Consider the following 17,217-nt stretch of genomic DNA (forward strand, 5'->3'; position numbering starts at 1 on the left):
ACACGCACCAAAACTGATAAAAGCATGTGTAATATGCAAGGATAAAGGAGGATATTGGGTCAGAACATTCAATAGAGACATGGGAGAGAATATAGTGTAGTGTAGTTTGTATCTGTGTATGTGTGTGTGTGTGTGTGTGTGTGTGTGTGTGTGTATGCGTGTGTGTGTATGCCATGAGTATTTTTACTTTACATGCTAGCTAAAAAAATTAGAATATTGATAGACTTTAAAAAAAATACCCTACAGAGCTATAGCGAAAAACCAAAATGTTAAATGCTTTCTGGTATTTTTCACAAAGGAAAACTGGGGTTGTTGAGGGAATTCACCTTTATTCCAAAGATGTGATAGAGACTTCTACACTCACTGCTAAAATAAATGTACTACTATCTGTAATGAAAAACAGAAACATTTGAAACGGATCACATTAAGTTAAATTTCATTCAAGAGATGGAGGAATGAATTAATGTATATAAATATATAAATATAAGTCATGAGTTTAGTAGATTAAAGACAAAAATGCCATGATCATCCAAGGCGTTTCATAAAATATAAAATATGTGGCAGTGATGGAGAACCACATGTGTTATGAAAATACAATGGGTGATAAGAGAACCAGATCATATGGGAGTGAAAGCAAGATGGGGGATGCAATGGGTGATATGAGAACCAGATCATATGGGAGTGAGAGCAAGATGGGGGATGCAAAAGGGTATGTATATACTATGAGAAATATTTTTGCTTTATATGTTTATTAAAATATGTCTAATATCTTAATATAGTTGAAAAACAATCTACATACCTGTAGAGAAAAGCAATGGATTGAAAATGCCAAATGTTAAAAGCTTTTTGGTGTTTCTCACAAAGGGATCCTGGGAATTGTTGAGGGAATCCACCTCCACTCCAAATGAGGTGCTAGTGATCACATCCATGCTGTAGGGTCCAAAGATCCTGAGTCAAGAAACAGGAGTTAGCATGTGACCCACACAGGCCCTGTCTTGAGCTCATAAAGCATGCAAACTACTCAAACTCTTGGAGACTGTGATACCCTGGAAGAAGTCATCCCGTGTGATATAGGAACTAAGGATGTTTCTGAGAAAAATATAAAAATAGACTCACCAAGTTTTTAGTACATTAGAGTTATTCATAGTTTGTATTCAGTATGCTCAGGACAGCCTAAGATTAACACTTTGATGCCATCATAAGATAACAGGGTTTTACTAAATTCTCCATTTCTGGAACCTTCTTGCTTTAAGTTTGATGGAGATGTGGGAGAAGATTTTTTTCTTATGGATATTTTTCTATGTACCTCAACAAAAACTATGATTTTAGATTGTTCAATGTTACAATCTGTAACACTCTTAGCCAAACCAACTCCTGAGTATGTACCACATACACTCTCCTCCCACAGTTCCCAATCTCCACAACTGTAGCTGTCCTAAGATTATGTTCTTTCTAAGATATATTATAGTTTGTCTTCCAGAATATTCAAGATGACAATAGTTAATCTAATGTTGTTTCATGTACAGCTTAGGGGGTGAGACTGTGTTAACCAAGGTAATTTTGGAGTTTATCTTTCTCAAATAGTCCATAGCTGTGTAACATTGCACCGAACATTTACTCTAGCTCTGGGTTAATTCAACACGGGGAATATTGTTCTGGAATAATCAACACAGGGAATATTAGTAAACTGGCAGACTGGGGAAATCTCCAGATGTGTCAAATAGGCCCCAGAAAATGCATTCAGCACTACTCACTCTTTCATGTTAACAGGCCTGCCTTCCTCTGCCTTCTGACCAATGTGTTTCACCAGTGCATCTCCATAATGTTGGATGATGGGGAACATCTAATTACAAAGACAACACAGTCTGTTGTTAATGTAAGGTTCTGAGTCCCAATACAACTAGGCTTTCAAAATGATGAAAGGCCAGTCATATATTCTAATGGTCTGTGTAAGACCTAGAAAGAACAAAAGTCATTGTGAAGAATATTATGCTCAAAGGACTGTGACGACTATGATATTACTCTACCTGTCCTCAGACACAGTCTTATACATTTACAGTGAAAAGTCCTCCGTTTTCTTACCTCCTTCAGTTTTCCACTGGAGAAGGTTGGAGACAACAATGTTCGGATTCTCTTCCATTCTTCGTTCTGACACCTAGTGATACTACTTTTCATAAATCCACCTGGACCAAAAGACTACAATACAAATAAAATATATTTCCCTCCATGAGATTGGTACAAAACATGTATAAAACAGTCACTACTTCTTTAATAGATACTGACCATCTTCCTGGTAGCAAGTTTTATGCTTAATTTTCAATAAATATTCATTAAAGGAGAATCAAACTAGGAACAGAGAGAAGACTCATCTGTTAGGAGCATATGCTGCTATTGCAGAAGATCTGAGTTCAGCTCCCAGCATCATGTCAGGTGGCTTAAAACTGCCTGCAGTTCCAGATCATAGGGATCAAACATGTTCTTCTGGCCTTTGTGTCCATTGCACTCATGTTAACAAACCCGTACACAGACATACATATGTGCAAATAATTAAAATAATATCTTAAAAAACTTAGAGTCAAGCTGAACTGCTAGAGACGTGGGAACAGCCACATTCTCGGTCTTAGAAGGCTATTGCAATCTAAAAATCTCAAGTCTCAAATTACCTGCAAAAGAACTGCATAAGCTATGACCCAGGAACACTCCACTATTGGGAAGAGAAAGACTCATGTGGTCCTTTCTTCTTGAGGATTTATAAAGAGATAATGATTGTTAGGGAAGGAAGAAACATTTCATTTAGTAGTGAATACATAGACAAGGTGCTGTGTTCCTGCAAACACCTTTCAGTGTACATGCTTATTATAGTCATTGAGTCACCAAAACCTCTTAAAAAAATCTGAATAGAAGGAAGAATATTTTGGAATAATAAGGTAAACAGCAAAAGTGGTAGAAGAAAAAATTATGTTATAGTAAATAATAATAAGCAAAATACATTATATATGGAAATATTATGCTAGCATGTTTCATATATATTACAACAATGCTATAATGAGCCTATCATACACACACACATACACACACACACACACACATATATATATATATATGAACAAAACTGAAAACATAGAAATATGTAAAAATTCCTATCACTAAAAAAGCAAAATCATGGTTGTGTTGGGAGACAGGCCATCCCAAGCTTTCTTTGAGGTCCTAATATTAAGAAAATGGGCATAGATGTTCAAGATTGAGACTTTGTCTTTATGGATTTTTTGTGATGGTATGAAATGTCCTTCTCCATTTATTATGATTGATTTCAGTTGAAGTATATTTTTTTAGATAATAGGATAGCTATTTCTGCTTGTTTCTTGGGTACATTTGATTGGGAAATCCTTTCCCAACCCTTTATTCTGAGCTAATGTCTGTATTTGTGGTTGAGGTATTTTTCTTGTATACAGCAGAATGATGGGTTTTTTTTTCATATCCACTTTTTAGCCTGTGCCTTTTTATATGTAAATCGAGTCCATTGATATTAAGAGATATTAACGAACAGTGATTGCTAATTCCTATAATTTTTTTGGTGATAGTGTTTATGTGTTTCCCTTCTTCAGGATTTGCTGGTGTGAGGTTATCTGTTGCCTGTGTTTTCATGGGCTTGGTTAGCTTCCTTGGGTTGGACTTATAGTACTTTCTGTAGGGGCTGGATTTGGGGATAGGTATATTTTAAGTTTGGTTTTCCCATGAAATACCTTGTTTTCTCCATCAATGGTGGTTGAAACCTTTATTGGATATAGAATGGGCTTGAATCCGTGGTCTCTTAGTGTCTGCAGCAATCTGTCCAGGACCTTCTGGGTTTCAGAGAGTCCACTGAGAAGTTGGGTATAATTTTGATAAGTGTGACTACAAGGACAATTGATCAGCTATGTTCATAATAGTATTATTTATAATAGCTGGGTCAGACTGTGGAGTCATTGTCAGTGAGACCAGGTTTTATCCCTACTGCTTTTTCGGTCTTTTTGGGAACCCATTCTCTTTGTAGGGTTACCTTGTTCAGCCTAGATATAGTGGGGAGGGCCTTGGTCCCTCCTTAAATCAATGTGCTACATGTTGTTGACTCCCCATAGAATGACTTACCCTATCTGAAGAGTGGGTGAAGACATGTAATGATGGAGAAGGTGGAGGGAATGGGAGGAGGGAGGGAGTAGAAATTGGGATTAGTATGTAAAAGAAGAAAAAATAGTTTTTTAAATAAATATATAAAATAATACATATTTTAAAAAGAAAAAGGAATAAAATTTTTATAATCTGCTTTTAGTGCAACATTGCTTGATTAGCTTCCTTCTCACTTGTAGGGATAAGTCCCGCCCCTAAGGGGGCGTGTTTGCCTCGGGCTAATGTTTGCCTATAAATTTGGTGAGCATGCTCCCAGCTGTCCCTTCTGCTTTCCTGGTCTCCTCAGGAATGGTGGTTCTGTAAGTCTATTTCGCCATTAAAGCTGTATATATATTTTTACAATCTGTCTGCATTCGTTTACGCCGTTACATTTTGGCACCCAACGTGGGGTTATTTTGCCCCCAACTCAAGCGGGTAGCCCACTAGCTAACACAGCACCCGGGTTTTTAGTTCACGACTCGGGCCCCAGTGCCGAGTCCGAGACACACTCGGCCACACAGGCCCATTCTGCCTGCCTTGGCTAAGTTTGCAGCGGAACCCCACTGCCTGAATTAGCAGAAGCTCAAGTACCTGTGGTTTTGCAACAAAAGCCGCCACAGTGGCAGATTTGGTCTGATACAAAGTGACTTGGCCGGGCAGTGGTGGCGCACATCTTTGATACCAGCACTTGGGAGGCAAAGGCAGGCAGATCTCTGTGAGTTTGAGGCCAGCCAGGCGGTGATAGCGCACGCCTTTAATCCCAGCACTTGGGAGGCAGAGACAGGCTGATCTCTGTGAGTTCGAGGCCAGCCTGGTCTACAAGAGCTAGTTCTAGGACAGGCTCCAAAAACACAGAGACCACCACTGGCAGGAACCGATCATTGCAGGTAAAAAAATTTTCTTTTATAAATAAAACGTCTGAACACATTAGTATTCAAGAATTTAACAGTTTTTTTAATTGTACCATGTGGGAGATTTTACAAGAGGTGTCTATCACCCCACATCTATGGATCCTTCTGGGATTCGTAGTTTTCATTGGCACTAAATGGTTTGATAATAGAAATATGATAAAATCTTTACAAGACGAATCCAGGATTCGTAAGGCAGAGATTGAACGCTTAAAAATAATTGAGAATGACAACAATCTTCTCAAGAATCAGTTTGAATTTCTCCAGGCTGATGTTAAGGAGAAATTCATTACTATGGAAGAGGGAACAGCTGATCTGGATGGTAAGCTTCAGTCCCTTTCTGTAGGAAATGAAACATTAACTGAGAGAATCAAAACTGCTGAATGTGACAATCGGATTTTGTCTAAAGCTTATGAAAGATTGATGGAAAGATTGTCAATACAAGAAGGCTCGGTTTATGCCATAAAATTTATATCCAAAGATGAGATGTTATCTCTAACGGACAAACTTCATATTTTAGAATCCTCAGTGAAGGTTTTGGAACATAATTCTGGACAGGAGATTCAGACATTGCAGAAGGCAATGGTGAATAGAATTAAAAGACTGAGGAATTTCTAAATTCTGATGAAGAAGAGCAAAGGGTAGAAAGGCAAATTTTAACTACATCTGTGGGTAAATCTCTCCAGGACAATTTCCACAAAGCTCTACCTACAGCTCTACCTGCCTTTCCAGTAATAACAACAGAGAAGATGATTGGTTCCAAAAACCCTAGGGTCATCAAGGAGGATACAGGGGAGCCTGTCCGTATGAATGATCTCAAGGAAATAAAACAGGCTGTCATGACTTTTGGGATGCAAGCCTCTTTTGTTAAAGAGATGCTAAGAACTTGAGCAATTCGCTTGGACTGGCTCCAGCTGAGCTCTGTGGTACTTGAGAGTGGACAGCAATTGAAATGGAAATGCTTATTCAGGCAAGAGGCTAGACTCTTAGAACAGCAGGAAAAAGTGAAGGGAATTGACATTTCCCTAGATAAAATTCTAGATGAAGGGCTCTTTTCCGACCCTCAGGAACAAGCTAATTTGGATGAAAACACACTCTCCATGTGTACTACAGCAGCTTTAAGGGCTTGGGACAGGGTACAAGACCCAGGACAGAGAATGGAATCATTTGTCAGAGTTAAACAGGGTCAGAGAGAACCCTTTAGTGACTTTTTACAAAGATTAACTAAGGCTGTACAAATAGGGATATCTGACCCAGAAGCAAGATGTATAATGATTGAGTCTTTGGCTTATGAAAATGCAAATGTGGAATGCAAAAGGATTTTGGGGCCTTTAAAGCTCAGATCAGCGCCCTTGGAAGAATGGATCTTGCATACACTCAATGTTGATACATTTGATTATGGCACTGAAGCATGGGTAGAAGAAGCAATTTCCAATGGTAAAAGGAGACACCAGAATACCAAATGTTTTAATTGTGGCAAAATGGGTCATATGAAAAGGAATTGTAGACAACGGATTTTCAGAATAAATAATAATAATAATAATAATAATAATAATAATAATGCATCTTTCAGAAATAATAATAATAATGCATCTTCCAGAAATAACAGGAATAGGAGGACTCAGCCTTCAGGTTTATGTAGAAGATGTGGAAAAGGCAGACATTGGATGAATGAATGCAGGTCTACAAGAGATAGACACGGAACCTGATACAGACAGGAAACGTGAGAGGGGAGGCCTCACAGGCCCCCATGGCAAACATGGTTCAGTCATTTCCAGTTTCTGCAGAGAACGTGCCTCATCAGGACAATTAGGAAGTTCCATGCCTACTGTTACAAGCAATAATGATCAGAAAGATAAGTTACGTGTGTTTTGGCAAACTTCTATAAATGATCAAAGACCTAAACTGAGAGTGTGTGTAAATGGCAATTTTATTACTGGCCTGCTGGACACAGGTGCTGATGTAAGTATCATTACCCCAGAATCTTGGCATCCGTATTGGCCACTTCAGAATGTAAATGTTCAGCTCCTGCGAATTGGAACCCATTCTCGAGTAAGGCAGAGCACAAGATGGGTTGAATGTATAGGGCTAGAGGGACAAATAGGAAAATTAAGGCCATATGTAGCCAATATCACAATGAATTTATGGGGTCGTGACCTATTACAACAATGAAATACCGAAATAACCATTCCTGCTACTTCTAGAGCCTATATTTCTGAGAATAATATTAAAAGATATTACAAACGGAGAAAACCGGCCATTCAGGCTGTACAAGAACAAGCAATTGATGTCTCTTCAGAGATACCAACAGCCTTGCCTCTAAAATGGTTGACTGAGAAACCAATATGGACAAAGCAATGGCCTTTAGCTGAGGAAAAGTTACAGGCTTTAGAACAGCTGGTATAAGAACAATTAGATGCTGGACATATAGAAGAATCTACCAGCCCTTGGAATTCTCCTGTATTTGTGGTTAAGAAAAAATAAGGTAAATGGAGAATGGTGACAGATCTCAGGGCCATCAACAAGGTCATTCAACCTATGGGCCCTCTGCAATCTGGAATTCCTTTGCCCTCTTTATTATCAAAAGGATGGCCTCTCATAGTTATTGATTTAAAGGATTGTTTTTTCACTATACCTTTGCAAAAAGAAGATAGAGAAAAATTTGCCTTCACAGTGCCTACTTATAACAATTCTCAACCTTCGAGGAGGTACCACTGGACCATCCTCCCCCAGGGTATGTTAAATAGCCCCTCCATGTGCCAATATTTTGTGAACCAACCATTGCAAATAATACGCAAGAAATTTCCCAAATCTATAGTATACTATTACATGGATGACATTTTGTTATCCGATTCAAAAATGGATACCTTGAACAGACTGTTTGAAGAAATAAAGATACTTTTACCTAAATGTGGAATGCAAATCGCTCCTGAAAAGATTCAGAAGGGAGATTCTGTTAATTATTTAGGTTATAAAATAGGTTTGCAGAGAATTAAGACACAAAAAGCACAAATTAGGAGAGATCGCCTAAGGATACTTAATGACTTTCAAAATATGTTAGGAGACATTCCCAGTCTACGACCAGCTATTGGAATAACACCTGATCTAATAATTCATTTGAACAAAACCTTGGATGGTGATAAAGATTTAAACAGTCCCAGAGAATTAACAGCTGAAGCAGAAAAGGAACTGAGAATGATTGAGGGAAAATTACAACAGGCACATGTGGACAGGGTGAATCCAGAGCTCGATTGTATTCTCGTCATACTACCATCAAAAATTCTCCTACAGGAATTTTAATGCAGAGCGATGATATTATTTTGGAATGAATCTTTTTACCACATAAACCAAGTAAGAAACTGAAAACTTATGTGGAAAAAGTCTCTGAGTTAATAAAAAAAAGGCAAGCTGAGACTTCGTCAACTAGCAGGCAGAGACCCAGCAGAAATTATAGTGCCTTTCACTGCTGATGAACTAAAGAAATTATGGGAAGATAATGAACCATGGCAAAGAGCTTGTGCTAATTTTTTGGAAGACATTAATAACAACTATCCAAAAAGCAAGAGGCTTAACTTCAAAAAGAGAACTTCTTGGATTCTTCCTCGAATCATCCGTGATGCTCCAATAACTGGAGCCCATACATTCTATACTGATGCCAATAAATCAGGGAAGGCAGGTAACAAATCAGAAGACTTGGGTAAGGTGGAACAAAGTCCTTATAATCCGGTCCAAAAGGCTGAATTATATGCCATTCTTATGGTGCTAAGGGATTTTAAAGAACCTATTAATATAGTCACTGATTCACAATACGCAGAAAGAGTTATTTTACATATTGAAACTGTTGAATTTATACCTGATGATACAGAACTTGTTACAGGAGGTCCTCCCACTCCTCCAGCCTATCGCCACTGAGATACCAGCCCATTGTGGCATGGTCTCTCTCCCTTTAAAAAAGCGGCCACTTCCCTTTCCTCTCTCTCTTCACTTCCTGCTCCGCCGGCGACTAGACTCCCTTCCTGGTTGCGCAGAGGGCTGACGGTGATCTGTAAGTTTTTTCCCCTTTAAATAAATACCACCCTATTAATCATAATTCCAAACTGGTGTGGCATTGTTTATGATTTACGCCTTCAAGAACTAACCTCATTGTTTCTCCAGGTTCAAGATTTGATCAGGAACAGGCATTGCCCTATGTACATAATACACATCCAATCCCATACGGGTCTGCCAGGTCCTCTAGCACAAGGTAATGCAGAAATTGATCAATTATTGATTGGTAGTGTGATACAAGACTCTGAATTTCATAAAAAACATCATGTTAATAGCAAAGGTTTGAAGGAAGAGTTTTCAGTTACATGGCAACAAACTAAGGAGATTGTAAAGAAATGCCCTACTTGCTCTTTCTATAACCAAACGCCACTGCCTGCAGGGGCTAATCCAAAGGGCACCCAAAGGAATGAAATCTGACAGATGGATGTGTTCCACTTTGCAGAATTTGGCAAATTAATATATGTTCATCACACCATTGACACTTATTCAGGCTTTCAGTGGGCAACTGCTTTAAGTTCAGAAAAAGCTGATTCAGTAATCACTCATTTATTAGAAGTCATGGCTATCATGGGTATATCTACACAAATAAAGATGGACAATGGTCCTGCTTATGTTTCTAGGAAAATGAAACGGTTTTTTGATTATTACAATATCAAGCATGTTACAGGTATACCATACAACCCTACAGGTCAAGCAGTCATAGAAAGATCAAATCGAACTATAAAGGATATGTTGAACAAACAGAAAGGGGTGGAAAACACCCCCAGAAATAGGTTACATAATGCTTTGTTAACCTTGAATTTTCTCAACGCTAATGAGAAGGGAACAACAGCTACAGAAAGACATTGGATAATGGAAAAGTCTACTGTACTACATCAACCAGTTTATTTCAAGGATGTGCTGACCTCACAATGGAAGCCAGGACATGTGCTACGTTGGGGATGGGGTTTTGCTCTTATCTCCACAGGTGATGAAAAATTGTGGATACCATCAAAATTAATAAAGGTTCAGTTGAAGAAGAGAAGCCACTTGGAAAAGATAAATAACAATTCTTTCATAAGGATGGCGAGCATACTGATGGTAAGAAATACAGATAGGTTGGAGGCAGGGTTCTTTTCTATCTCCACAGGAAAATACTCATCTTCAAAGAAATTGAGGGACCCTGAATATTTAATTACTGATGGATGGACACATTTTGTAAATATTAACTTATATATATATATATGTCTTATTAAACATTTCTTTATAAATATATAGAGCTGGTTTTGAAGTTGGACTCTGGCTCAGTCCCTCTCCAATTCCAAGCCTGTTAGTAAGAGAAAACCCAGAGTTTCTGGAGATTCTGTCTCATGTCAAGAGCCATGATATGGGACAGAAAGAAATATGAGTTTAGAAAACATCTTTGCTTTTCTTCATATCTATCATACTTTTCATTGAATTTATCTATCATGCCTTTCATTGAATATATATATATATATATATATGTGTGTGTGTGTGTGTGTCTATATATGTCTATATGACTAATGTTTAAGTTTTTCACAATGAACAATGAGTTTTTCCTGAAGTGACATTTGAAGTTTCCAGGAAGAAGATGGGGCCCCACAACAACAACTCTACCTGGTTGATATGACCTCATGATACTGATAGCGCTACTACAAGACCTGTTTTAAATACCAGCTGCACAAGATGATCCCAAATTGGTTAGCTGAAATGGTGCACATCTTGTACAACATTCTGGCCAGACCTGCACAAAATACTGAGAGACTATTTGCAATTTTAAAAGACATTGATCTTGAAATTTAACCATCATTTTACTTTCACAGGATCCCCCAGAAAGAGCGTCGCCCCCAAAAAAGTTACTGCTTTTAGACAAATATATTGGTATCCATTCTTGTATATTGATACAAAGTTAAATTATATTGACTATTGTATGCATGCGTGTTTCTACCTCTGTTTAAAACATTTTTTACGGGTTGGATGGGGGAGCACGGAAGCACGGTTCTTAGTTAAGGGAGCCACCTTAGGGTTGGCAAGAGACTTGAACCTAGAGTGGCTCCCAGATGCCCAAGCCGAGGTCCCCAGTTAGTTCCTTGGGCAGCTGAGGATGGGGAACCTGAAATGACCCTATCCTAGAGCAATACTGACGAATATCTTGCATATCATCATAGAACCTTCATCTGGTGATGGATGGAGACAGAGACAGAGACACACACTGGAGCACTGGACTGAGCTCCCAAGGTCCCAATGAGGAGCAGAAGGAGGGAGAACATGAGCAAAGAAGTCGTGACCACGAGGGGAGCACCCACCCACTGAGACAGTGGAGCTGATCTATTGGGAGCTCACCAAGGCCAGCTGAACTGTGACTGAAAAAGCATGGGATAAAACTGGACTCTCTGAGCATGGCGAACAATGAGGGCTGATGAGAACCCAAGGACAATGGCACGGGGTTTTGAACCTACGTAATGTGCTGGCGTTGTGGGAGCCTAGCCAGTTTGGATGTTCACCTTCCTAGAAATGGACGGAGGGGGGAGGACCTAGGACTTACCACAGGGCAGGGAAATCTGACTGCTCTTTGGACTGGAGAGGGAGGGGGAGAGAAGAGGGGGGAGGCGTAGAAGGGTGGGAGGAGGGGGAGAAGGGTGGGAGGAGGGGGAGAAGGGTAGGAGGAGGGGGAGGGAAATGGGAGGCTGGGAGGAGGAGGAAATTTGTTTTTTTTTCTTTTCTCAATAAAAAAAAGAAAGAAAAAAAGAAAAGAAACATGTAGAGTAGGAATGATATCTTAGGAACACACTGTAAACATTTTCCATAATTAAAGGTCTCTATGTAGAAAATAAAAAAAAACATTTTTTATGTATTGACATATATTATATTGATAAATATATATTGTATATATTTACCATATTGCAGTGTACATTTCGACCTCTGATTAAGAAACTTATATAATGTTTGTGTATTGATATATATTTACCATATTGCAATGTATATTTGTACAGTGTTTATATTTGGAGGTCATTACCCTCATTTGTTACACAGTTGTTTATTGTCTTAGTCTTTAAGTTAGAGAGATATTGAGAATTATATAGATAAATAGTCATCTAAGTTTGTCATTTATAATTAGACTAATCAGGATCTTTAGATATATAGAGATTATACTCACCCTTCCCACGAGGGGAGCACCCACCCACTGAGACAGTGGAGCTGATCTATTGGGAGCTCACCAAGGCCAGCTGAACTGTGACTGAAAAAGCATGGGATAAAACTGGACTCTCTGAGCATGGCGAACAATGAGGGCTGATGAGAACCCAAGGACAATGGCAGGGGGTTTTGATCCTACTTAATGTGCTGGCTTTGTGGGAGCCTAGCCAGTTTGGATGTTCACCTTCCTAGATATGGACGGAGGGGGAGAGGACCTAGGACTTGCCACAGGGCAGGGAACCCGGACTGCTCTGTGGACTGGAGAGGGAGGGGGGAGAGGAGTGGGGGGAGGGGGAGAAGGGTGGGAGGAGGGGGAGAAGGGTGGGAGGAGGGGGAGAAGGGTGGGAGGAGGGGATGGGAAATGGGAGGCTGGGAGGAGGTGGAAACTTGTTTTTTGTTTATGTTTTTTTTCTTCTTTTTGCAATAAAAAAAAAAAGAATACACAAGTGATCCCAAAATTCTACCAGGGAACTTCTACAATTTATAAACACCTAATGTGGTTGGATACCAGATTAACTTTAAAAATAGGTAGCTTTCCTTTATACAAATGATAAATGTGCTGAGGAAATTCAGAGAATCAACATGCTTTAAAATAGTCACAAATAATATAAAATATCTTGGGGTAACTCTAACCAAGCAACCTCTAAGACAAGAACTTTAAGTCTTTGAAGAAAGTAATTGGAGAAGAGATCAGAAAATTCAAAGATCTGCCATGCTCATGGTCTGGCAGGATTAAAATAGTAAAAATGGCAATCTTACAGGAAGCAATGTGCAGATTCAGTGTAATCTCAATCAAAATCCCAACACAATTCTTCACATCCTTGAAAGAATAAATCTCAACTTCAGATAGAAAAACAAAAAAAACCTGAATTGCTAAAACAATCCTGGAAAATAAATTAATTTCTGGAGGTATCAGTATCCCTGACTTCAAGCTCTCCTAGAAAGCTATAGGAATATAAAGTTTGGTACAGCATAAACACAGACATGTGGATCAATGGAATGGAAATAAAGACTCTGACATAAATCTTCATATCTATGAACACCTGATTTTTGACGAAGAAGTCAAAATTATACAGTGGGAAAATAAAAGCATCTTCAAAAATAGTGAAGGCATAACTGGATGGTGACATGTAGAAGAATGAAAATAGATCCGTATCTATTGCCATGCACAAAACTCAAGTCCAAGTATAAAAGATCATAACATAAATCCAGCCAAACTGAATCTCATAGAAAAGAAAGTGGGAAATAACCTTGAATGCATTAGCACTGGGGACTACTTCCCGAATTAACACCTGTAGCCCAGATACTGAGATTGACTGTTAATAAATGAGATCTCCTGAAACTGAAAAGATTCTGTAAGGCAAAGAACATTGTCAATAAGATAAAATAGCAGCCTAAATTATGGGAAAAGATCTTCACAAACCCCACATCTGACAAAGGGTTGATTTCCAATATATGTGATGAACTCAAGAAACTAGATATCAAAATACCACTTAAATTAAAATGGTGTGCTTGTTTAAAGAAAGAATTCTCAGTAGAAAAATTTTGAATGGTCAAGATACATCTAAAGAACTGTTCAATATCCTTAGCTATCAGGGAAATGCCATCCAAAGACTCTGAGATGCCATGTTACTAATGGAGTGATGCAACCAATAATCCTATTTAGTTATATTGCCTATGAATCAAGACAAGAACTCTCAAGGCAAGTTATCTATAAAAGTGAAATAGTGGCACTCGCATCTTGGTAATAACCAACAGCTATCTAATTGGATGGAAAACCTTTTCAAAGTTGGGAAATGATGCCTGGTACTGGAAACCTAGATCAATATAAAAAATTAGGAAAGTTATGTATCTGAGATGCCATGTTACAATTATTAGAATGACCATGATAAAATGCTAAAGACAGTCTATGTTGGAAAAGATGTGGAGTAACAGTAATACTGCTCCACTGCTGGTGGGAGTGCAAACTTGCACAGCCACTTTGGAATTCAGTATGTCAGTTCCTCTGAAAATTGGGGATGAATATTCCTCAAGACCCAATGATAACACTCTTAGGAATATACCCAAAGGATGCTCAACCATACCTCAAGGACACTTGCTCAACTATGTTCATAGCAGCATTATTCATAATAATCAGAACCTGAAAACAGCTTTGATGCCCCTCAAGTAAAAATTGAATAAATAAAATGTGGTATATCTATACAATGGATTATTACTCAGAAGGATAAAGAAAAAATTAATAAAATTTGTAGGAAAATGGGTGAAATTAGATAAAATAATCCTGAGTGAGATAACCTAGACCAAGAAAGACAAAAATGGTATGTACTCATTCATAAGTGGATGCTACATGTAAAGAAAAGGATAATAAGGCTATAAACCTTAGCCCCAGAGAACCTAGGTAGCAAGGAGGACCCTAAGAGGGACACAAAAATCTCCATGGGCTGTGGAAGTAGATGGATGTGCAGAATAAACCAGGGGTTAGGGAAATAGAGGAAAGGGCATAGGGGATGTGAACATGAATAATCAGGACGGTGTGTTGTGGGTGGGATGAAGGGAGGATGATGGGGCGATATCTTGATAGAGTAGAATATTGTGTGGTTAGAGAAAAGTCTGGTGCTAGGAAGGCTCCTGGGAACCCACAAGATGACTCCAGCTAAGACTCCTAGCAATACTGGAAAGGGTTCCTGAACTGATCTTCCCCTGTAATCACATTGATGACTGCATTACTTATCATCATAGAGCCTTCATCCAGTACCTCATGGAAGCAGATGCAGAGATCAATCTCCAAACACTGGGCCATGCTCTGAGAGTCAAGCTGAAGAGAAGGTAGGTGGATTGCATGAGCAAGAGGATGTCAAGATTGTGATGGAGAAACCAACAGAGACAGCTAACCTGAACTTGTAGCTCACAGGTTCTGGATGGACAGCTAGGGAGCTGGCACAGAACTGACCTAGGCCCTCTGCATCTGGGTCATAATTGTTTTGCTTGGTGTTTTGTGGGTCCCCTAGCAGTGGAACCCACGGATGCATGAGCTGACTCTTTGGAACCTGTTCTCTATGGTGGAATGCCTTGTTCAGTCTTGCTTCGGGGGTGGGGGGAAGAGGAGCTTGGTCCTGCCTCAGCTTGATGTGCCATGCATTTTTCATTCCCATGTCAGGCCTTACCCCATCTAAGAGGTGATGGAAGAGGAGTGAATCTAAGAGCTGATGGAAGAGGAGTGAATGGGGACTAGAGGTGGAGAGGGAGGGAGAGAAGAGAAGAGAGAGGGAACTGTGGTTGCTATATACAGTAAATATATAAATAAATAAATAAATAAATAAATAAATAACAAAGACAGTAAATCTTTAAAAATATTTAGGGTCAATAGAAGTGACAGAGACACAGGAAAGCTGGCTGCTGGAACTGGCAAGGCCATTATATTCTGGAAATCCCAACATCTGCAATTACCTGCAAATGAAATACAAGGGCTAGGATCCTTGAACATTCTACCAGGAGGAAGAGAAAGGTTCATGAGGTACTATCTTCTTGAGGATTTATAGGTAGGTAAAGGTTGCTAAGTAAGGAAGAACTATTTCATTTAGCAGTGAACACACTGGTAGGGTGCTATGTTCCTACAAGTAGCCTTTCAATGTACACACTCTTGTAATTAATCCTTATAATATTCATTGACTCACAAAAAATATTTCAAAAGATATCAGAATAGAAGGAATAATAGTGTGTAAAAGGAAGGAAAACTGCAAATAAATGAACAAAATTGCATAATAGGAAATAAATATAAGCAAAACATATTACATACTATCATATGTGCATATATTAACATGTTTTACTTTTATTACAAAAAAGTCCATCATACACATACATATTCATACACTAATGGAAATCAAAAATTATATGAGAATTTCTAACAGTAAAAAAATAAAAATCATAAACCATGGTGGTGTTGGGAGTTAAAGTATCCCAAGCTTTCTTTGAGGCCCTAATATATAGAGAAGAAACACACTTCTGATATCCTGTATTTTCTTTGTGCAACATTGCTTGATTAGTTTCCTTCTCACTTCATTCCATTGTATGATAGCTCTCTGCAGATTTTGTCCAATTTCTCCCCTATGTATGCTCAATTGGCATAAGACATAATTCATGCAAGACCCCCAAAACCCAACTTTTTCACTTTCCTTATCTTTTGATCTTCTGATCGTTCCTCTCAGGAGCCTATCAGGGAGAATGACATATTAGTCTACTTTGAATGGCACCCAATCAGGGACACCTGAGTACAGAAGAAAGAATAAGTACTGTCATAACATATAGATAAATAAGTGGGGTCAGGTCAGAAACACTGCCTGTAGAAAGAAGCAAAGATAAGGTGGGGGTAAAACAGAAGGCAGTGGAGGAGAAGGAAAAGAAGAAGAAGCAGGAACAGGAGGAGGAGGAGGAAGAAGAGGAGGAAGAGGAGGAGGAAGACAATGACAGCAACAACAAAAGAACCAGAAGTGGAAATTGAGCAAGAAGAAGAAGTGAAATTATCTTTATTTGCAGACTATTACACAAGAAAAATTGTAGCAATATTCAATAATTTCAACATTGAGCCAGGATGCAAAACCAACTTAGGAAATGTGTAGTCTTTCTCATACCATCATGCTGAGATGTAGATCATGGACACATTTCCTGTCACAGTAACCTCCAAGAAAATATCCCTTGGAATCAACCTAACTAAGGAGGAGAAAAACCTCTACAATAAAACCTTTGAAAAGACATATTTAGACACCAGAAAGTGAAAAACATCCTATACTCTTCAGGTGGAAGAATTGATATTGTGAAATGATCAGCCTACAAAAGCAATTTACAGATTCAATGCAAGAAAAGCAAAATCCCCACCATGTTCTTCATGCAAATAGAAAAAAAGAATCCTAAAATTCAGAGGGAG

At 38.7% G+C, this 17,217-nt stretch overlaps 1 protein-coding gene across 1 annotated transcript in view; it reads right to left on the reverse strand.

Annotated features, from left to right (window-relative positions):
• Positions 1-17,217, reverse strand: part of LOC121445965 (cytochrome P450 3A6-like) — a 54,337-nt gene that overhangs the window by 18,329 nt on the left and 18,791 nt on the right. The window contains 3 exon segments of the mRNA XM_041648171.1: positions 800-948; positions 1,755-1,843; positions 2,083-2,196. Of these exon segments, the coding sequence (XP_041504105.1) occupies positions 800-948; positions 1,755-1,843; positions 2,083-2,196 (352 nt within the window).

This window comes from Microtus oregoni, unplaced genomic scaffold, assembly GCF_018167655.1.
Source record: "Microtus oregoni isolate MIOR12 unplaced genomic scaffold, Mior012 000003F_ref0000135, whole genome shotgun sequence".
Classification (NCBI taxonomy): Eukaryota; Metazoa; Chordata; class Mammalia; order Rodentia; family Cricetidae; genus Microtus; species Microtus oregoni.